Source organism: Narcine bancroftii, chromosome 13, assembly GCF_036971445.1.
Source record: "Narcine bancroftii isolate sNarBan1 chromosome 13, sNarBan1.hap1, whole genome shotgun sequence".
Lineage (NCBI taxonomy): Eukaryota > Metazoa > Chordata > Chondrichthyes > Torpediniformes > Narcinidae > Narcine > Narcine bancroftii.
The window spans coordinates 76,203,401-76,225,546 of NC_091481.1; the positions used below are offsets into that span (position 1 = coordinate 76,203,401).

The following is a 22,146-nucleotide window of genomic DNA, read 5'->3' on the forward strand; positions in this document are numbered from 1 at the left end:
ACGGGGGAGAAAATTCAAAATTCAGAGGTGCAAAGGGACTTGGGGGTCCTTGAGCAGGATACCCTAAAGGTTGACCTCCAGGTTGAGTCAGTGGTGAATGCAATGTTGGCATTCATTTCTCGAGGAATAGCAGGGATGTACTGTTGAGACTCTATAAAACACTGGTGCGAACTCCCTTGGAGTACGGTGTAGTTTTGAGCACCTTATTTGAGAAAGGACGTGCTGGTATTAGAGAGGGACCAGAGAAGATTTACTAGAATGATACCGGGAATGAAAGGGTTAGCATATGAGGAACAGTTGTTGGCTCTTGGGCTGCACTCGTTGGATGTGGTGGGAGGTGGGGGGTGGGTGATCCTCATAGAAACATTTCGAATACTGAAAGGCCGGGACAGAGTAGAGGGAGTTTCCCATTGTAGGGGAGTCTAGGACAAGAGGCTTCGACTTCAGGATAAAAGGGCACCAATTTAAAACAGAGATGCGGAAAAATTTCTTTAGCCAGAAGGTTGTGAGTCTGTGGAACCTGTTGCCACAGGCGGATGCGGAAACGAGGTTGTTGGGTGTATTTCAGTGCAGATTGGCAGGTATTTGATGAGTCAGGGCATCGAGGGTGATGGGGAGAAGGCCAGAGAGAGGGGCTGAGTGGGAGGATGGGTCAGCTCACGATTCGAATGGCGGAGCGGACTTGATGGACCAGTGGTTCTGCTCCAATATCTTGTGAATCTGCACATGTTGAAGGGGGAAGGAGAGGTGCGGAGCCTTGTCTGGAGGATGGTGGCCTTCTGGTTGCTTTGGAGAAGTACAGACCTCCAATTCATCAATAGACGATCATCGATCCCAATAACAAAATAATTCTCATCTTATGTTCACATTTATTCTGAGTTGTACTGAGTATTTTACACATTGAGTTCCTTATTAAAGTTGCTAAATTTGTAATCTTTTATGAACAGTATTGGAGTATTGAGGGGAGAGCAGAAAAGAGACATTTTTAACACCCCGTCACATTTTCCTCATTGGAGAACCAGGTGTTTGTGGCATAATCTTCCTTTATTCCTCTTGTCTGCAGAGCAGTGCTTGAACGCAGCTTCACCTGGGCTCCCTGAGGGAGTCAGTCTCTCTCCGCAATGTTTACCAAATGCTTCTCGATCTTTGATTCGCTGAGGGTCCTGTTCGGGTGAAATGCAGAGGAGTTTCTTGGTTAAAATGGCCACTGGGATGGATGCAGCGAGGCTGCAAGCCATGACATCACTCTCCTACCCAAAGCCAACCCTCTGCTCCGCTCCTTCCCAAACCTTCATGCCCATCCAAACATCTATATGCTCTGTCTGTAATCAGTTATAAATCCATCGTGGAAGTTTGGGGAAGCCTTTCGGTCTGCAGGGTGGTGGGAATGGGAACTCGGTGACAGGGAGAGCAAGAGGGGAAGCTGAATAAACAGGAGGGAGATGAGTAGAGATTGGGAGGAGGCCTGTATGGAGCATAAACACTGCCACCAAGCAGAGGGGTCGAATGGTCATTTTCTGGGCTGTAAATTATAACAGAGGGTGGGCTATATTGTTGGAGGGGGTTTGGTGTAGGAGTGTACAAAGGTACATCATTATCTATCAGAAACTGTAAGAGCATAGGGCTTCCCAATCGCTCTGTGGGTAGAGCCCTTGCCTTTCAACTCCAGTGGCTTGGGTTCGATCCTCACCTCCAGCACTGTCTGTGTGGAGTTTGCACATTCTCCCTGAGACCGCGCAGGTTTCTCCCCCCACCCCGGAGTTCTCGTCCAACGCCTCAAAGAATTGTGGTTTAATTGGCTGCAGTAAATGAGCAAGTGGTAGAACCTGGGCGAAGATGGTGGGAAATAGCATTGCTCTGTAAACTGGAACAGACTTGATGGGCCGAATGTCCTGTGTTGTACGAAATGCAACAAGTGTTTATTTAAGATTGCACCTGTTTTAAGATTCGCAATCACACAGTGATGGCATTAAGCATGGTTACAGAAACCATTCCAGTCAATCTTGTAGGTTAGACTGACAGCAAGTTTTCAAAGCCAAATAGATGTGAGACAAAGAAACATCCTGTTTGCATCTGGGACACTGCACCATGTAGATCGCCTTTCAGAATGCAAATGGCAAAAATATTTTCTTTCTCCGAGTGCCAGCAGGGGGGACCAACCTCAGGAGCCTTGAAGCAGGAAGGAGCCCCTCATTCTCCTGCTGTCCGTCATGGGAAACTGCTCCGCATGAAGCTATGGAAATTCTCAGCCCCCACAGGCCTGGATGCTCAGGCATCGAGCCTGTTCAGAGGGTAGAATGCTGGATTTTTCTAAAAAAATAATTTAAATTTAGACATGGAGCACAGTAATGGGCCCTTTCGCCCCATGAGCCTGTGCCATCCAATTCCACCCCAAATGATCTACAAACCCCAGTATGTTTTTGAACAGGGGGAGGAATCTGAGCCCCCCGCCCCCGGGGAAAGCCCACACAGAGGCAGAAGAACGTACAAACTCCTTAAAGGCAGCGTGGGATTCCAACCCTGGTCCCGAGTGATGGTACTGTAACAGCATTGCGCTAACCTCTACACCAACTTTTAGGACCTATCAAGAAGATGATCCATGATCTCAGTGAAGGGAGGAACAGGTTTGAGGCCACATCGGCTAAGTCTTGCTCCTCTTACATGTTTCCTTTCTTATCAGGTGCTGAAGTGTACCGAGACAGAAAGGAATTGGGAAACAAATTAACTAGGATGTAACTGGGCTGTAGAAGACGACTGGCCTCCTGTTGGTCTATTATTCTAATTTGCATGTCTCATTTTAAGGATTCAACGTACCTGAATTTGGAATTCTCCACAGTGACGACGCCAACTTCTATCTCGGTTGCCTTCAAGTCAAGTGCCAGGACAGTGGACAAACAGGAAATGGCAAGCTGCGGGGAAGGAAAGGGGACAACTTAGCAGCTTCTTACTAAAGATTGTGGATGTGTTGGAACTGGAAACCATTCAGAGATTCCTCACAACCACAACTTGCATTTATGTAGTACTATTATCACTGAAAAACATCCTCCCCTCCCCCATCAAAATTGTCATCAGGGCTCAGTTACTTGTGACGCAGTGTGTGAGCGTTAACGGTTTGCTCGGAGCACGGGGAGTGGAGGATTGAAGGGGACAAGGACAAGCTGAGAAAGATGGAAGATCGGTGGAGTGAGGATACAGCGAGTGGAGTTGCAGGGCGAATGCAGATAGAGGGAGCAGAGAAGAGGCAGGTGCAGGAATGGGTTAGAGAGCTGGGTGCGTTTGGATGGCAGGGTGGAGGCCATATGGGCATTGCTATGTGAAGGATGGGGCAGTGGATGGGGTTGGGTTGTAGGGTGAGGGTGCAGGGAAGGTGATGAGGATGGGTTGTAGGGTGAGGGGTAGGGCAGGTGGATGGGGTTGGGATGTAGGGTGAGGGTGTAGGGCAGGTAGATGGGGTTGGGTTGTAGGATGAGGGGTAGGGCAGGTGGATGGGGTTGGGATGTAGGGTGAGGATGTAGGGCAGGTGGATGGGGTTGGGATGTAGGGTGAGTGGGTAGAGCAGGTGGATGGGGTTGGGTTGTAGGATGAGGGGTAGGGCAGGTGGATGGGGTTGGGATGTAGGGTGAGTGTGTAGGGCAGGTGGATGGGGTTGGGTTGTAGGGTGAGAATGTAAGGCAGGTGGATGGGGTTGGGATGTAGGGTGAGGGTGTAGGGCAGGTGGATGGGGTTGGGTTGTAGGATGAGGGGAAGGGCAGGTGGATGGGGTTGGGATGTAGGGTGAGGATGGAGGGCAGGTGGATGGGGTTGGGTTGTAGGGTGAGGGAGTAGGGCAGGTAGATGGGGTTGGGATGTTGGGTGAGGATGGAGGGCAGGTGGATGGGGTTGGGTTGTAAGGTGAGGGAGTAGGGCAGGTAGATCGGGTTGGGATGTTGGGTGAGGATGTAGGGCAGGTGGATGGGGTTGGGTTGTAGGGTGAGTGTGTAGGGCAGGTGGATGGGGTTGGGATGTAGGGTGAGGGTGTAGGGCAGGTGGATGGGGTTGGGTTGTAGGGTGAGGGAGTAGGGCAGGTAGATGGGGTTGGGATGTAGGGTGAGGATGTAGGGCAGGTGGATGGGGTTGGGTTGTAGGGTGAGGATGGAGGGCAGGTAGATGGGGTTGGGTGAGGGAATAGAGCGGATGGATGGGGTTGGGTGAGGTTTGGGGATCTTCAGGGTGGGGAAGTGGGTGCAAGGAGTAAGGATGTGTTTTGGGGCTTTGTTGAGGAATGTGGGTATCGGGTGAAAGAATGGGTTGTTTGCTGTGGGGGTTGCAAAGTTTCTGTTTTCCAACCCTTTCCCATCCTCCAATAAGCTGACAGAGCAGTTCGGCTTATAGTGGATAAACTCTCCTTCTGATCTCTCGTCATCACTGCAAGGTAAGCAAGGCTTATTGTAGCTTATTGTAGCTCTATAAAACTCCAGTGAGACCTCACTTGGAATGTTGTGGACACCTCATTCCAGGAAGGATGTGGAAGCTGTGGAGAGGGGGCAGTGGAGATTTACCAGGATGTTGCCTGGATTGGAAAACAAGTTAGCAGAGTTGGGACTTCTCTCTGGAGCGAAAAATAATGACTTAATCGAAGTCTACAAGATTCTGAGAGGCAGAATGGACAGCCAGCACCTTTTTCCCAGGGCAGGAGTAGAAAAAACATCTGTACTAAGTGAAGGGAGGAAAGTTTAGGGGAGACATCAGGAGGAAGAATTTTACACAGAGTTGTGGGTGCCTGGAATGACTTGCCAGGGATAATGGTGTAGGCTGGAACAACAGGGCCATTTAAGAGACTCTTCAGCAGATACCAGACAAATTGAGGGATGTGGAAGTGAGGTGAGGAAGGTTTACATTTTTGAGTAGGTTTATATCGGTCAGCACTACATCGTGGGCTGAAGGGCCTGTACTGTAATTTCCACCCGAAGAAATGTGCTCCTTGCATGGTGAGATGAATGTTGGAGAGAACCTGTCAGTTTGCCTGCAGGAGAATCCTTCCCTCTGAACTCAGCATTTTGTGTCAAATACGCTTAAACAACAAAAGTCTAAAAAAATCTGAATGTGTGTACGCTTTCCCACAATCCCAAAATCTTCAGAAACAAATGAAAAGGGAGTAAACGAGGCAAATTATGAAATTTACAGCACCTCCACAGTGGCTTGGTATGTCAAGTCAGGTTTCTTTTTCAGCTTCTTATCCAAGTAGCTGTTGGCTTCAGTCTGTTTCACCCCAGCACTGGTGGCCTTGAAGCCACAGTAGTAACCGGCGGGGTCACACTTGTAGAGCTGGGGCCCACGTTCATCGTCAATAGCCAGGAGCGTCATGCCTGCAACGTAGTAATTAGGACAGAGGTGGGCAGGCATGGGTGATCTCATCCCATAGTCTCTCGCCTCGGGAGGCCAGCCTTCACTCATTCCCTCCCTTCCTTCAGGAACTTGAATCAATCTTCTGATAATGAGAATGACTCAAAGGTTATTGGAGAGATGGCCAGGCAGCGGGGTAGAGTGGGAAAAAGGATCAGCTCGTTAATAAATGGCAAGGAAGACTCGATGGGGTAGGCTATCTCTGCTCCTACGTCTTATGGTCAGACACAACATACAATCTGCATATGCATTGAAATTCTTACTTGCTGCAGGTAAACTATCACAGAAAAATAATTGTGTTAAAATTAAAGAGACAATAAACACATAAAATAATTAGATAATAAATGTTTACAGTAATCCTGGTCCAAAACATTGTGACCTACAATGGCGCAGACAGTCCTTTTGTGGTAAAAACAATGCTGGAGAAACTTAGCAGGTCAAACAGCAGATAGGTATATATATAGAAGTGGCCTGTTAACCGGGACGCCACCCAGTGCACAAGATGGCCAGCGATTGCCAGGCAGGGCCCAATGACCTTCGTCCCAGGTGGCACAGCAGGAAACAACGAGCAACGGTGGTAACACTGACCAATCGGAAGTCGGCACCGTAGTGATGCCACTCCTGTCGTCAGCAGCGGGGAGAGAACATTGCAGAGCTTCTAGTGCAATAAACCAGTCATTCTTTTGCGGTACTGCGCACACTACAATATATATATAATCTGATTATCCAAAATTGGAATCTCCAAAATCCTCATTTATCCAAAATTTTTTCAAAACTTTAGATAACAGAATATCCAAAATAATCACAAATTCTCATTTATCTGAGCTGACCTCACAGGTTGGAAAAAAAATTCTCTTGACCTAGAATGAAAACGACGATTGTCCTCGTTTCAGGTAACTCCCTCCCCTCTCTCATTCCATTTCGTTACCTTCCCCCATGGATTTTTCTCTCCAACTCTCCCTCTCCAACCGCACGTCGCTGTCTCCCAGCCGCAAGTGTTCAGAAGAATCCCTCGTCCCGGCATCATCGAGGAGAGCGGCCTCCCATGGCAGGAGCAGGACCTCAGGCTCAGTGGTGTTCCCCCCCCCCACCCCTCCCCTTCCCTCCCTCCTCTCCCCAGTGTGCACGTGCTAACTTGTTTTCCAATCCAGGCAACATCCTGGTAAATCTCCTCTGCCACCTCTCCTACACGTGCGGGAGGATTTGGGGGTGGGACTCGGGCATCGGGAGCTCCGGTGACCGGGGAGACAGGAGCCCGCCGACTCGCCAGTGAGTGCTCCACTGGCCCAGGAAGCCTCAGCAGCAGCGGCTGGGATGAGTCGGGGATAGGCAGCCAGCATTATTTTGGTGAGAATTAAATATTATTTTAATGCTTAAAAAGTCTTCCCTTAACCATAACCATATAACCATTTACGGAGCAGAAACAGGCCATGTCAGCCTTTCAAGTCCGCACCGGTTCACTAGAACAGCTCCACGAGCTCACGATGACCTTTTCCATCCAGCACCCTTGTTTGTTTTGTTGTTTAAACATTGATGCAAATGATTTGCTGTTGCTACTGGGCTGTTTTTAAAAAATGAACAGTTCTCCGAGAAAAAAAAGTTTATCTGACACAGGCCCGGTCCCAACCAATTCGGATAATCTGAGTTGCACTGTGTAAGGTATAGCCAACGTTTCAGGTGGAGTCCACTTGTGGTGACAGAGCAGTGCATGATTAGTGTACCAAGGGGAGGTTCAAGAGCCCATTAGGTGTTGGAAAGAAACTGTCCTTGAACCTGGAGGTGCTGGTCTTCATTACCGTATTTATGGGGTTAAATTATTGCATGCATACTACTACATCTGCGTTGTTCGAAGCAAAAAGAGCTCGGATGAATGGGCAGCTGGGAACGGGTGGTAAGCTGTAGGGAGCTCGGATGGGCGGGGGGGGCCGGTTGGTAAGTCTATTCGGGGCATCAAGATCTTGGATGGGCGAACGGCCACAGTCGAGTCATTGGGAGCTCCGATGGGTAGGTGGCCAGGGACTAGGCGAGGCTTCGCGGTCTGGGTGTCGGGAGCTCGGATGGGTGGGCGGCAGGGGCCAAATGTAGAGGGGTTGACTTCTACATGGTATCGACTATTACACGAGGGTATACGGTGTCTCCTCCCTAATTGATGCATAAACATCTTGTAACTCCTGTAATACCCAGTTCCTGTAAAACAATTCTAGATATTGGGGTAGTTAATCCGAGGCCTGAGCTATTGATTCAGAGACATTCAAATCCCAACATGATAAATCGGAGTAATTAAATAAACTGGGTGAAACTCCTAATGTAGGTTACTGATGTCCTACACAAAAGGAAATCTCCTCCCCATAGCCAGTCTGGACCACATGTTCCAACTAAATAGGATGATAAATATTCCCATTGTGGGAAGCGTGTGATGAAGCTGGTAAGATTCACGGGATTCATGGGATTGTGGTGAGGCTGGAGACATGAAGGCTTTTCTACCTGGAGCATAGGAGGCTGGGGGGGGGTTAACGGAGGGGCTTATTCATACTCTTTCCAGGGTTGGGGAGTCTAAAATGAGAGCCCATGGAATTAAGGTGGGGGGGGGGCAGGTAAGATTGAAAATGGACCTGAGAGGACATCTTTTTCACACAGATAGTTGTTCAAAAGACATGGTGTTAGGGGCAGTAAGGTGAGCGCAATGGCTTTACAGTGCCAGCGATCGGGACCGGACCTGGGTTCAAATCCCGCACTGCCTGTAAGAGAGTTGGTACGTTCTCCCCGTGTCTGCGTGGGTTTTCCCTGGGGTTCTCTCCCACTCTTCAAAACGTACTGGAGGTGCGGGTCAACGGGGCATGCACGGGCTCGTGGGCCAGAAAGGCTGGATGTCTAAAATTTAAGAAATAAAATAAAAATGAAAGATATAGGTGCATGGACAGGAAAGGATCAGACACAGAAAGGGCCAAACACAGGCTTGGACTACCTTAGGTGGATAACTTCGTTATTGTGGGGCCAAAGATTCTCTCAGTCTGCTGTTAAGGCCTGTCATCAACAGACTATCAACCGATGTGTTTCAAATCCTAAACGTGAAGAAGATGTGTACTCACAGCATCCTAAGGGCCTCATTTCCGCATTCTGCGTGTAGACCTGGGAGATGTCCGCCATTCGCCTGCACAGCACCTCAACTGGGATATCGTAACCGTTCTTGTACTTCCAAGTGGCAGCCTCATGCCGAGCTCTCTGGACCTGCGACCGGCTGTCCGCTGGTTATGTCAGGAGGTAAGATGGAGGGAAGAAAGTTGTTGGAGTTCAGTATAGTTGCCACAGCACTGAATGGACAGGCATGCAAACAAAGTATTAAAAACCACTGACCTAACATGCCTGTCATTACACAGCCGATCTTGTCCGTGAGTTGATACACGTTCGTGACTGTGCTGGGGTCAATAAGCTTATCCTGAAATAAAATGAAAATTGGCGTGATAATGCACCAGTGATCAGTGGGGGAATCAGCGATTGAGAGGGGGAGTTGCTATCTTGGAGAATCGCTCCCGGACCTAACACACTAATGGCATCTTGAAGAAAGCACTTCAGCGCCTCTACTTCCTCAGGAGTTTGCGGAAGTTTGGTACGACATCGAAAACACTGGCAAATTTCGACAGGTGTGGTGGAAAGTGTGCTGTGTCACATTCTGGTACGGGGGGGACACCAATACCCTTGAGCATAAAGCCCTCCAAAAGGTAGTGGACACAGCCCAGTACATCACAGGTAAAGCCCTCCCCACCATCGAGAACATCTACGGGGAACACTGCCGTCGGAGAGCAGCAGCGACCATCAAGGACCTACACCAGTACACGTTCTGTTCTCGCTGCTGCCATCAGGAAAGAGGTATCAGTGCCTCACGACTCACACCACCAGATTCAGGAACAGCTGCTATCCCTCCACCATCAGACTCCTCAACGAAAAACTCAATCAGGGACTCATTTAAGTACTGTTACCTGGGTACTTCATTGATATTTTTATCTTTCTCTGTAATGCAGTTGGTTTGTTTACATTTCTTTATTTGTTTCAACATGTATATGCTAAGTATAGTTTTTTTTGCACCACCATTAAGTGGTAATTCTGCCTGGCCCACAGGAAAAAGAAGCTCAGGGCTGTATGTGATGTCACATATGTACTCTGGCAAGAAATCCGAAATCCAAAAATCTATCCACAAACCCTGGAAATGTTCAGTGGGTCAGGGAGGGTCAATGGAGAAAGTGTTCCTTCATCAGCCTTTGAATTGTTCAACTCAACTGTGGAGTGAGGCACACTGACAACGTTCGTTTTGTGTGCAATCCAGCTAGTCAATCTTAATCTAAAGTGCAGCAGTAAAAAGATATCAGCACGAAATGGAGATTTACAGAGGGAGATCAGTTAGAGCAGAGCAAAGGAACATCCTTTTAGTAGTGGAAAGTTCATTTGGGAGTCTGTTCATGGCAGGAAGGAGACCATCCTTGGTCTGGTTCTACAAGCTGGAAGATATTTATTCCCGAAATGCTTCTGACATTTGTTTTTTTTGTGAATGGCTATGCTCGATTGAAATGATCCGATGATAGTTGAACCTCGTCTAATATTCTCCCTAGGGGGGGGGTGGGGGGGTGGGGGGGGGAATCTGCTTCCAACTTGCCCAGAATTGGTCAGATACACTGAAAAACTCAATGAAATGCTGCAGTCATGTTTTGGCGTGATGAATTTCAAAAATTAGGCTTCATTTTTACTGAGCTTAGATGTGATATGATGTGAAAATCGCTAGGTTTTAGAAGAATGAGAGGGGATCTTACAGAAACGTACAAGATCATGAAATGCATAGACAAGAGAGAGGTAGGTACGTTGTTTCCGTTGGTGGGGGAGACCAGAACAAGGGGACCTGGCCTCAGAGTAGCAGGTTTAGGACAGGGATGAGGAGGAACTGCTTTTCCCAGAGGGCGGTGAATGCGCTGCCCACTGAAGCAGCGGAGGCGGCCTCAGTAAATACATTTAAGGTTGGATAGCTTTTTAACGTCGTAAGGGAATTAAGGGACATGGGGGGAAAAGGCAGATAGGTGGAGATGAGCCCATCATCGGATCAGCCCTGGGGGGGGGGGGTTGTAGGCTGTTTGGGTGTAATTGGGCGGTACAAATTCACGGATTGAAATGGCCTGTTACTGAGCTGTGCGTCTAATTTCAATCCAATTCAATTCAATGGGCCGGATGCCTTTCTCCTGCTTCTATTTCTGATCTGTTTAAGAATCATCTGGGTGTTCCTACTGGAAAAGGCAGATAGGTGGAGATGAGCCCATCATCGGATCAGCCCTGGGGGGGGGGGGGGGGGGGTTGTAGGCTGTTTGGGTGTAATTGGGCGGTACAAATTCACGGATTGAAATGGCCTGTTACTGAGCTGTGCGTCTAATTTCAATCCAATTCAATTCAATGGGCCGGATGCCTTTCTCCTGCTTCTATTTCTGATCTGTTTAAGAATCATCTGGGTGTTCCTACTGATGATTCACCCAAGTTCTTGATGATTGCCCCATCAGAGCAGAGGGAGTTGTCACAGCTCTGCAACTTCACCGGGGTGGGGGGGGAGGGGTGAATTTTGACCACACGGTCCCGGTACTCAGCACTCTTTCCAGTCATGAGAATAAAAAGAGAAAATGGTGGAAGTGCTCAGCCAGTGGGGTGGCATCCACTGAAATGGAACTGTTTCAGGTCACTGGCCTGACTGCAGAACTGGAAAAGTGAGGGATAAGTTCACTTTTAATTAGCGGGGAGGTTGAGGAACGATGGAAGGTATAAAAGGGAATAGCTCTGATAGGGCAAAGCCATGGTTGCCGTGGTGATGAGGCGTTTAAGATGTCAACTGAGTAACAGATTACCGTGGGCATTCTGGTTTGGCCAGTGGAGTATCAGACTACAACATCAGACAAGGCAAGTCAATAACTTAATCTGTTGGGCACCACTCCCTACTCTGCAGTGACACCCAACATCATTACCATCAGCTGACCATTTCTGTCCTGCTCCCTTGCCATCAGGATCCTGGGAAAGTGGCCACACAACGAAGCTACAGACAGCACCTGGAAAGTGTCATGCCAGACAATAACATCGGCTCTTAAATGCAAAATCTTTCCGGGCAGCCAAGATATATTTAAAAAAAATCTAATTTGGACCTGATGTCAGGATACACTAAGTAGAGACATTTAGGTGACTAGAAAGTCAACGAGATTATGAGCAGGGTGGACAGCTAGTGCCTTTTTCCCAGGGCGGGGGTAGCGAACACCAGAGGACATCTGTACAAAGTGAAGGGAGGGACGTTTCGGGAAGACATCAGGGGTAAGTATATTTTGCACAGAGAGTTGTGGGTGCCTGGAATGGCTTGCCGGGACTGGGGGAGGGGGGGGTGGTGCTGGTACAATAGGGACTGTCACGGTCGCTTACTTAACGTGGGCCGGGAGTAGAGCCGGTGGTGAGGTTTCCGGGGCGACGGGCGAGAGTGGTTACACGCATGTGGGGGCCAGAGTGGGGAGTGCAAACCACACGGTGGACCGCCGTGCGTGGGCGGGGCCGCACGTGCAGGAGAACAGGAGCGTCGTAGTCGCCAGCGTGATTGAGAACCGATAGAAAAGGGCAGAGGGGTTTTTTCTGGAAAGGTGTTTTTTTTGGAATAAGAAAAAGGTTGGTGCCTTTTTTTTGTGTGACGAAGAAAGAGTGTGTTCTTTGAATTGTGTGCATGGTGTTTAGGTTGCAGTTTCTACAGGACATTTAACAGAATCCTGTCCCGCATCAGACTTGTCAGCCACAAACGAGCCTGCAGCTGACGTGGACATTTACCCCTCCATAGACCTTCGTCCACGAAGCCAAGCCAAAGAGAAGAAGAGAGACAGGCAAATGGATACAAAAAACAAATGGTTATGGGTGTGAGGCTGGGGAAGGTTCAGATTGTTGAGTAGCTTGATCAACATTATTATTATGGGCCAAAGGGCCTGTACTGTGCTGTAATGTTCTCTACTGCCTCCATGTTGATGCAATCGCCAGAAGATATACTTTGTGAGGTGTCCGAAGAGATTCGGTATGTCATCTCGAAAACTTTGACAGGTGTACCGTGGAGAGTATTTTGGCTGGTTGCATCACTGCCTGGTATGAATGCTCAGGACAAGAATAAACTCCAGAGGGTGGTTAACCCGGCCTGCAACGTCACAGGCCCCAGACTTCACTCTATCGAGGACGTCTACAAGAGGCAGTGTCTTAAAAAAAGCAGCCTCTATCCTCAAAGACCCCCACCACCCAGGCCGTGCCCTCTTCATTCTGCTACCGTTGGGGTAAAGGTCCAGGACCCTGAAGACGAGACCTCAGGGAGCACAAGAACAGCTTCTTCCCCTCTGCCATCAGATTCCTGAATGATCAATGAACCACATGCCTTACTTTTTGTGCACTATTGTTTTTTTTTTAAATCTATTGTTGTACGGTGGTTTATATAAATGTTTGCCCTGTGACGGTGCTGCAAAACAACGAATTTCGTGACATGTTCATGGCAATAAATTCTGATTCTATGCTCCTTGTTTAAAACCGGTTGAGCCTGCTCCATTGTGCTACATGGTGGCTAAACCCTGCAATTACAACATAAACGTTGGCATGGAATTTAACAATGGTAAATATTAGAGGGTAAAACGACAGCAAAAAATTATGGCAGGTAAATAAAAGTTCTGGATCAAACACAGGGAATCTGAGCATTTTTTTTGCAACTTTAAAAACATGTGACTGGTCAATATCGTAGAGATAATCCATCCCAGTGGGTTTTTTAAAAATAATCTTTTTGGGCAAAAGGCTGCGGCATGCAGCAGGCAGCAGGGGCGAGTAGTGTGGGAAGGCTGTGGGGCTGTGCACAACAGCACCGGGTCCCGAGCACTGGAGGCTGTGTCTCTGAATGCGGGGCGCTGGGGATCCTGCTGCCACTACCCTCTGCAGGCTCACACCTGTCTGCAGGTGTAAAATACTTCCTTCAAGTGTCCACTGATCTTTCCAATCGTTTCAAAACCCTGCCTCCTGATTTCGGACCCCTCTGCCAAAGAAAATGACACTGCGATTTAAGAAAAAACACGACACTGGGGGAAATCAGAAGGTCAAACAGTCTCCTTATGGATATGGCACAGGGACATAGCCAACGCTTTAGCTTGAGCCCGTCAGCAGGGTGTGTACAAAATGTTGGCAGGCACCCGAACTAAAAGGTAAGGCGGGGGGAGGACCATGGACAATAATAAGTGGACAAGGGAGGAAGGGCACAGCAGCAGGCGGTGGAGGAGGGACGTCTTGGTGTATAGAGAGGGAAGGGGGAGGAAAGGGAAGCAGGTGAGCAGAAAATGGAGAAGTCAACGTTAATGCTATCCAGCCGAAGAGGGCCCAGACGGAAAATCAGGTGTTGTTCCTCTAATTTGCAGGTGGTCCTGGTGGATAGTACACGAGGCCATGGACAAATGAGGAAAAGGTCCTTCCTATTTATCTTGCTGGAGGTACCAGAAGTTTGTCCAGAGGCCGGGCTGAATGGGCGTATAAGAGTTTATTGTCCTGCATGTAAATACAATGCACCAACATTCTTACTTGCTGCAGCCATACGGATTCGTTAGATACACAATAGTAGGAATTAAAATTACCACAATATTCATGAGACAGAAAGATAATAAATAGAAAAAAACGGATTTGATAAATATAATAAGCACACAGAAATGCTGGAGGAACTCAGACGGTCTCGCAGCGTCCATAGGAGGTAAAGATATATGTTTCCGACGTTTCGGGCCTGAGCCCTTCCTCAGAGTACAAGCAGAGAACAGGAAGATGTCTGAGTAAATACTGAAGACTGGTGGGGGTGGGGGGGGGGGGGGGGGGAGGAGTCCATACCAACAAAAGATTGTTTACTGGATATGAGAAGAGGAAAGGTGAGAATTGATTTTGGCTCTGTGTAACAAAAAAAGGGAGAGGGAGAGAGAGAGAGAGAGTCAGAGCTGGGGGAAAGGTGACAGGGGAATAAGAATAGGGGAGGAGGGGTGGTTTTAACAGAAACCACAGAAGTCAAAGTTAATTCCATCCAGTTGGAGGGGACCCAGATGGACGATGAGTTGCTGTTCCTCCAATTTGCGGGTAGTCTCAGTCTGGCTGTGCACGAGACCATGGACAGACATGTCAGCAAGGGAACGGGACAGGGGATTGAAATGGGTGGGCACTGGAAGATCCACTCTATTGCAGAGGACAGAGCCGAGGTGCTTAACAAAGCGATCTCCCAGTCTGCGCCCAGTCTCTCCATTGTAGCAGGAGACTAAGTAAATATTCATGGTTGCATTTAGTTTTTGCATGAACACGTGTCCTCATCTCAGTCAGGATATGAAGCCTGTGGATGTGTTTCACCAATGTGTGGTTGTTTTACAGGCCTCTCCAAAGGCAACCAAACTTAAGTCAAGGACACTATTTAACTGGAATTCATTGTTTTGAACCGAAAGGGAAAGGGAAGGGGTTTGGGGGGGGGGGGGGTGGGGGGAGGGAAATGGGTAGAAGGTTTATGCACTCACCACCACTTTCTTCTGTGTCACAACAACGACTGAATCCTTACCCCTCACGGCCACGGTGGTGAGACCACTCTGGTTGATGGCTTTGAAGGCATACTCTATAAGGCAAAGGGAGGCATATGGTATGTCGACTAGACAGCCTGGTTCAAAAGTCTTGAGTGAGTAAGTTCTTGGGAGTCACTAGCTTGGAGGAACTTTCCTGGACCCAACACACTAATGGCATCGTGAAGAAAGCACGTCAGCGCCTCTACTTCCTCAGGAGTTTGTGAAGGTTTGGCATGACATTGGAAACCCTAGCAAATTTCTATAGAGATGTGGTGGAAAGTGTGCTGACTGGCTGCCTCATGGTCTGGTCTGGGGGCACCAATATCCTTGAACGAAAAGCCCTGCAAAAGGTAGTGGACACAGCCCAGGAGATCATGAGTAAAACCTTCCCCACCGTCGAGAACACTTACGGGGAATGCTGCCGTCGGAGAGCAGCAGTGATCATCAAGGATTCACACCACCCAGCACACGCTCTGTTCTCGCTGCTGCCATCAGGAAAGAGGTATCAGTGCCACAAGACTCACACCCACCAGGTTCAGGAACAGCTGCTGCCCCTCCACCAACAGACTCAATGACAAACTCAATCAGAGACTCATTTAAGGACTCTTACCTTTACACTTTGTTATTTTTTTATTCTCTCTGTATTGCATAGTCAGTTTGTTTACATTTCTTTATTTGTTTACATGTACATGTTTAGGATTTTTTTCCATCACTAAGTGGTAATTCTGCTGTTCCCATTGGAAAAAGGAATCTCAGGGATGTATGTGATAGTGGCCATTGAAACAACTGTTTCATTTGAGGCACTGGCCTCAATGCCATTGACATCAGGAAGCAGGGTGGTGCATAGGTTACTGAGAGGGACAGCTTTGAGGTTTTGGGTGTAAGTATCAACACGTTGACTTTGCAACCAAGAAAGCACATCACGATCCTGCTTCTCCAGAAGCCTGAGGAAGCCCGAGGCATGTCCCCAGCATGTCTTTCCATTTTTATAGATGTACCCCAGAAAATATCCCACCCAGATCCATCACTGCTTTGGATTGGAACTGCTCTGAACAAGACCACCAGAACCTGCAGGTGGTGGTGGGGGGAGCGGCAGTTATTGTAGCACAATGCATTACAGCGGCCAGGGTTCGAATCCCATGTTGTCTGTAAGGAGTTTGTACATTCTTCCCATGTCTGCGTGGGCTTTCCCCGGAAGCTCTGGTTTCCTCCCACCCTTCAAAACATATCAGGGGTTGTAGGTCAATTGGGTATAACTGGGTGGCACGGGTTAGTGGGTCAGAAGGGCATGTTACCATGCTGTACGTCTCGATTTAAATTTAAAGTTGTGAATGCAGCTAGGGCCATCACACAAACCAGCCTCACCCCCATTGACTTCACTTCCTGCAGCCACACGAGAAATTATACTTTTATATTAATGGACAATATATAATCATAATTGATCAGATTTATCATATTTCCATGAGATGGGCCATTTAGCCCATCAAATCTCTGTTGACTCAGAGCATCTCCATCAGTCCCCTTCCTCACTCTAATGTCATGGAATAATGACAGGGCAACATTACACGAGATGTGTTTTCAGCTGCCGTAAGGCAGAACAGATTCGCCCTTAGCAGAAATTGTCTGAAGCACTTCTTACAGTCAGATTGTGATTCTCTAGCAGAAGGGGTGGCCAACCTTTTACATTCCATGCGTCAATTTTTTCCACGCACGAGTTCAGTTGTGCCATAAAACTCTTGCACCCGATTCAATTCTTGTAAAAATATGTTAATATAGACCTACTTAGCATTTTAACATGATATATTGATTTAATATAAAAACAAAATAAACATTACTTACCTCATTGAGACTTTTGAGTGTTTTGATGATGCTAAAAATAATTGCTACGTTTTAATTTATTCTCAGTAAAACCCTTTTCTAGCTCTAGAAAAAAACATAGAAAAATAGGGGCAGGAGTCAGCCATTTGGCCATTCAAGCCTACACCGCCATTCAATATGATCATGGCTGATCAGTACCCGGTTCCTGCCTTCTCCCCATACCCCTTGATCCCCTTAGCCACAAGGGCCAAATCTAACCTACTCTTAAATATTGACAAGGAACCGGCCTCAACTACTCCCTGTGGCAAAGAATTCCACAGATCCACCACCCTCTGAGATAAGAAATTTTTTCCTCATCTCAGTCCTAAAAAACCTTCCCCCTTATCCTTAAACTGTGACCCCGGTTCTGGTTTTTCCCAGCATTGGAAACAACCTACCTGCATCTAGTTTGTCTAAACCCTCAAGGATTTTATATGTTTCTTTAAGATCCCCCCTCAATCTTCTAAATTCCAGAGAATACAAGCCTAGTCTATCCAACCTTGAATTCCTGTTATGGGCTTTTTTTTTCTACAAATCGGTTTTTGATTAATACTTTTTGCATGAGTAGACTTCCTTTTTTATCCTCACTGGGGTGCAATGCGCCGCTTCTAATCATCAAATGCGCCATAGGTTGGCCATCCCTGCCTCAGCAGATCATAATATCTTCAAGATGACAATTGTCCTTGCTTTAGATATCGCCTTCCCAAGATCGTGTTATATGGCGAGCTCTCCACTGGCCACCGTGACAGAGGTGCACCAAAGAAAAGGTACAAGGACTGCCTAAAGAAATCTCTTGGTGCCTGCCACATTGACCACCGCCAGTGGGCTGATATTGCCTCAAACCGTGCATCTTGGCGCCTCACAGTTCGGCGGGCAGCAACCTCCTTTGAAGAAGACCGCAGAGCCCACCTCACTGACAAAAGGCAAAGGAGGAAAAACCCAACACCCAACCCCAACCAACCAATTTTCCCCTGCAACCGCTGCAACCGTGTCTGCCTGTCCCGCATCGGACTTGTCAGCCACAAACGAGCCTGCAGCTGACGTGGACATTTACCCCCTCCATAAATCTTCATCCGCGAAGCCAAGCCAAAGAAGATATGAGAGGAAACTGGAGCACCTGGGAAATCTAATGAACGTGCAAGCTCCGCACTGTCAGCACTGAAGATTAAGATGCTGGAGCTTGTACCTGCCTGACCTTTTGTGACCGGAAAGACAATACCCCATCAGTCGTGTCTGGGAGGGTCATGTGGAATATTATTCCTGGGGCTCAATCTTCTTAACCAACACCAACGGTCATTTTCAACCTTATTTTGGCTATGGCCCCCTGCACAAAGTTTATGGGGTCCCTTCCCTGTGAAACAGTCAGGTTCAGTTAGTTTCTTCTGTACCGTTAAAAAAATGTTTATGATTTCAGTCCGTGCCCTCCCCCCCCCCTTAAATGTGCTGTGGCCCCTGTTGACAATGGTTAGACTACACAATTATAAAGCACCTCAGAACCATTGAACATTACAGCACAGAAATAGACTCTTCAGCCCTTCTAGTCTATGCCAAACTATTTTTATGCCTAGTCCTGCACCCAGCCCATAGCCTCCATACCTCTGTCCAAATTCTTCTTAAACGTGAAAATTGTGCCCCCATTCACAACTTCATCTAGAAGCTCATTCCACACTCCCACCGCACTCTGTGTGAAGAGGTTCCCCCTAAACTTTCCCCCTTAATCCATGTCCTCTTGTTTGTACCTCAACAACGCTCAGTGGAAAAAGCCTATCTATATTTACTCTGTCAATCCCCCTCATAATTTTAAATACCTCTATCAAATCTCCCCTCATTCTTCTACGCTCCAGGGAATAAAGTCCTAACTTGTTTAACCTTTCCCTGTAACTCAGTTCCTGAAGCCCCAGCAACACCCAAGTAAATCTTCTCGGCACTCTTCCTATCTTATTGATATCTTTCCCATAGTTAGGTACCCAGAAATTGCACATAATACTCCGAATTTGGCCTCACCAATGTCTTGTACAACTTCACCATAACATCCCAAGTCTTATTCTCAATATTTTGATAGCGAGATAGAAAAAAAACCTGGAGTTAGGAGGGCTTCCAAAGGGCCTCAGGCTCTATAGCTGCTTAGTCAAATTGGGGGTTGAGAACCAGTGACTGGGATGCCTGGAGGTCAGATTTCAGATTTATTGTTAGAGTATGTACATGACATCACATACAACCCTGAGATTTTTTTCCTGTGGGCCAGGCAGAATGACCACTAATTGGTCGTGCAAAAGACCAGTCCTCAAGTACACATGTAAACAAATTAAAAACTGAGCAATACAGAGAGGATTTTTAAAAAATTTAGACATACAGCATGGTAACAGGCCCTTCCGGCCCATGAACCTGTGCCACCCAATTTACACCCAATTAACCTACATTGTCTGAAGGGTGGGAGGAAATCGGAGCACCCGGAGGAAACCTATTCAGACATGGGGAGACCATACAAACTCCTTACAGACAGCGCTGGATTGGAATCCCGGTCCTGATCGCTGGCACTGTAATAGCGTTGCACTAACCACTACACTAAACATCAATAAAATGCAGGTCAGAGTCCTTAAATAAGTCCCTGATTGAGTTTGCTGTTGAGGAATCTGATGGCGAAGGGGGAATCAGCTGTTCCTGAGCCTGGTGGATGCGAGACTTGTGGCACCGAGACCTCTCTCCCGATGGCAGCAGTGAGAACAGAGCGTGTGCCAGGTGGTGCGGATCCCTGCTGCTGCCTGACGGCAGCGCTCTCCGTAGATGACCTCGATGGTGGGGGAGGGATTGGCCTGTGATGTCCTGGGCTGCGCCCACTACCTTCTTTCTGCAGGGCTTTACGATCAGGGGTATCCGTGTCCCCAAGCCAAGCCGTGAGGCAGCCAGTCAGCCCGCCGGCTGCATCACAGCCGGTCACCACTGGACCGGACAGGAGGAGGCAGTGGACAGATGCACAGACACTCGGTGTGTGTCTCCGAAGGGACTCTCGCCTGCTTCTCCTTCCGGCCTTGATAGAGGAACCTTCTGTGCCTCTACGAGTCAAAGGAAAACAAAAGTCTCTCGTATAATTGTATGTGAGCATAAAGCAATCTTGATTTTGGCTTTTTTTTTCCAACCAATACCATCTCCCATTTTATTCATTTGTGAATACAGAACTTTTGTAGCTTTGTTTGAACTGAACATAAGTTAGTACCGTGCTCAAAACAGACATTTCCACAGATTTCAAAAACAACTAGGAGCACAAGTCAGTTCTTCCAGTTTCCTTCTACAGCAGAAGCTTTACCAGGTCTAATACATCAATTCCCTTGATTTGAAAATTTTTCAATTTGATTTCTAAATAGAAGACTGCCACCCTTCATCAGATACTCATGAAAGCATTTGACCTTCAATAATCAACATTCTTGGAACATGCTATAATATCTTTATCTAAATTGCCCACACAGTATTGAGGGGTGGCAGTAATCCTTTACAATGTCATTTTACAGTAGTCTGTTCTCTTAAAATCCTCCAAGCTGCAATTTAATTGGTCCTACAAAGCACTCAAAACTGGACACGTTAGTGATCTTTACGATGGGATATTTATTGTCCAAAGTGGCAACCTTCATGATAAAGTCAAACTCACATTAAAGGAGCTGGCAAAACAACATTTAAGTGCCTGAGCTATTGAAAAGATGGAATGTTCCTGCAGATTAAATTGATCAGAATTGTGGCCTATCCATGGGAAAAATAATTTGCACATCCTAAGCGCAGTTTTGTAATCCCATCTCAAAGTTAGGATGATAAAAATGTAATACAAGTTGAGCTTATATTGAAGAGTGCACCCTCAAAGATGTTGGGAAGTTATCTGTAGATGTAAACAGGTTTGAAACTAAGCAAATCCATGCTTTCTGAGGGGGAAAAAAATCCCCTGGTTTGAGGAAGTTGGCAAGGTCAACATCCCTGTGGAACATGGGAATTTCCAACCCTGGTTGCAAAGTGAAAGCTGTGTCACCATTCAACAAGGTGAGAGCAAGTAAACTCCTTGAAGACTTGTTTTAACCTCTGTACCTAACAGCAGTTCTTTAATATGTTGGGCACTGATTTGCCCTTCTTTTAAGAAAACTTTAAATCACTGGGAATTCTGATTGGAAATTAGGGTAGAATTCACCTGGTGAATCAACACCGATCCCGCCCACCCCTACCCGATTGGCAGATGCACAGGTCAACCGCCTCCTGATTCGCCAGACGAGCTGCCCATCGGATAGGAGGTTCCCCCACTGATGGACGCGGGGCGATTTCGGCGGGAGAAGGGGGTGGGAGCGGGGGGGCGGGAGGCGGGAGGTGACTGACCGACTTGGTAGAGTCTCCCCTCGGGCGAGAAGATGGTGATGTGACGGTCGAAGCCGGCGCTGGACCCTCGGCTCATCTTCCAAGCGAAGCGGACTTTTACTTTCAATTTCGGCGGGAGCAGCGGACCCGGAAGTGGCAAACCCCCAGGCTCTGCAATCAATTCAACCGGCCTGATCTACCTGGTGCCCAGGGGCTAACTGCAAATCTGAAATAAAGACCCTCACACTCACCTGCACTCACAATAACAAATGCATTCAAATTCACTCTTGGATCAAATCAAGTTGATGGTCATCGGATTGCAGGAGGGCAACCTGACGAAACAGCGCTCTCCGGTCCTCAGTGCAAAGCCCGCAGACCCACACCCAGGCGTGCAAATAAATAAACATGGCTCGGTGGGTGTGAGGGTCTCGGGCGGTGGTCGCGAGCAGTTCCTTGGGTCGTTCTCGCCTGCCCGTGGGAAGAAGCTGATCCTCAGCCTGGTGGCGCTGGCTCTGATCCTCCTCTCTTCCCCGATGGGAGCAGCTGAGAGATGCTGTGTGCGGGGTGGAAGGGGACCTCAATGATTTTGCGCGCCCTCTTCAGACGAAGATCCTGGTAGATCACATTGATGGGGGTGGTGGGGGGGGGAGTGGAAGACTCCAGCGATCCTCTCTGCCGCTCTCATGATCCTGTGGATTGACCCCTGATCCATTTCCCTGCTGCAACTGTACCCACACTGTGATGCAGCCGGCCAGGACGCTCTCGATAATAATGGCGGCCGGTGGCCCTGTCCCGCTTCAGTCTTCTCAGCAAGTGCAGTCTTCCTGACAAGTGAGGAGATGTTGAGTGTTGAGGTCACTAGTTATATATTGGACATTAGAAACAGCTCTCTATTACTTGTGGATAAGGATCTAAACCAGCCATTCTCAATGAGGGCCACATAGGTCTACAGCACATTTAAGGATGCCACAGACTGAAATCATAA

At 47.8% G+C, this 22,146-nt stretch overlaps 1 protein-coding gene across 1 annotated transcript; it reads right to left on the reverse strand.

Annotated features, from left to right (window-relative positions):
* Positions 1–849: 849 nt before the first annotated feature.
* LOC138748931 (proteasome subunit alpha type-6-like) lies at positions 850–21,316 on the reverse strand. The gene is made up of 7 exons (XM_069909861.1): positions 21,183–21,316; positions 14,934–15,028; positions 8,737–8,818; positions 8,472–8,627; positions 5,167–5,345; positions 2,815–2,909; positions 850–1,163 (listed from the first exon to the last, which is right to left on the reverse strand). The coding sequence occupies exons 1-7, from the start codon at positions 21,256–21,258 to the stop codon at positions 1,106–1,108; spliced, it is 741 nt and encodes a 246-aa protein (XP_069765962.1). The 5' UTR covers positions 21,259–21,316; the 3' UTR covers positions 850–1,105.
* Positions 21,317–22,146: the final 830 nt, after the last annotated feature.

What these genes read in the sequence shown, in the direction of transcription:
- LOC138748931 (XM_069909861.1), bottom strand. Translation starts at nt 21,258, where the DNA reads ATGAGCCGAGGGTCCAGCGCCGGCTTCGACCGTCACATCACCATCTTC. An exon ending in AATGAGGCCCTTAGGATGCT is followed by an intron (nt 5,346 to 8,471) that starts GTGAGTACACAT and finishes ACTACGTTGCAG; the next exon opens with GCATGACGCTCCTGGCTATT. An exon ending in CATACCAAGCCACTGTGGAG is followed by an intron (nt 2,910 to 5,166) that starts GTGCTGTAAATT and finishes CCTTCCCCGCAG; the next exon opens with CTTGCCATTTCCTGTTTGTC.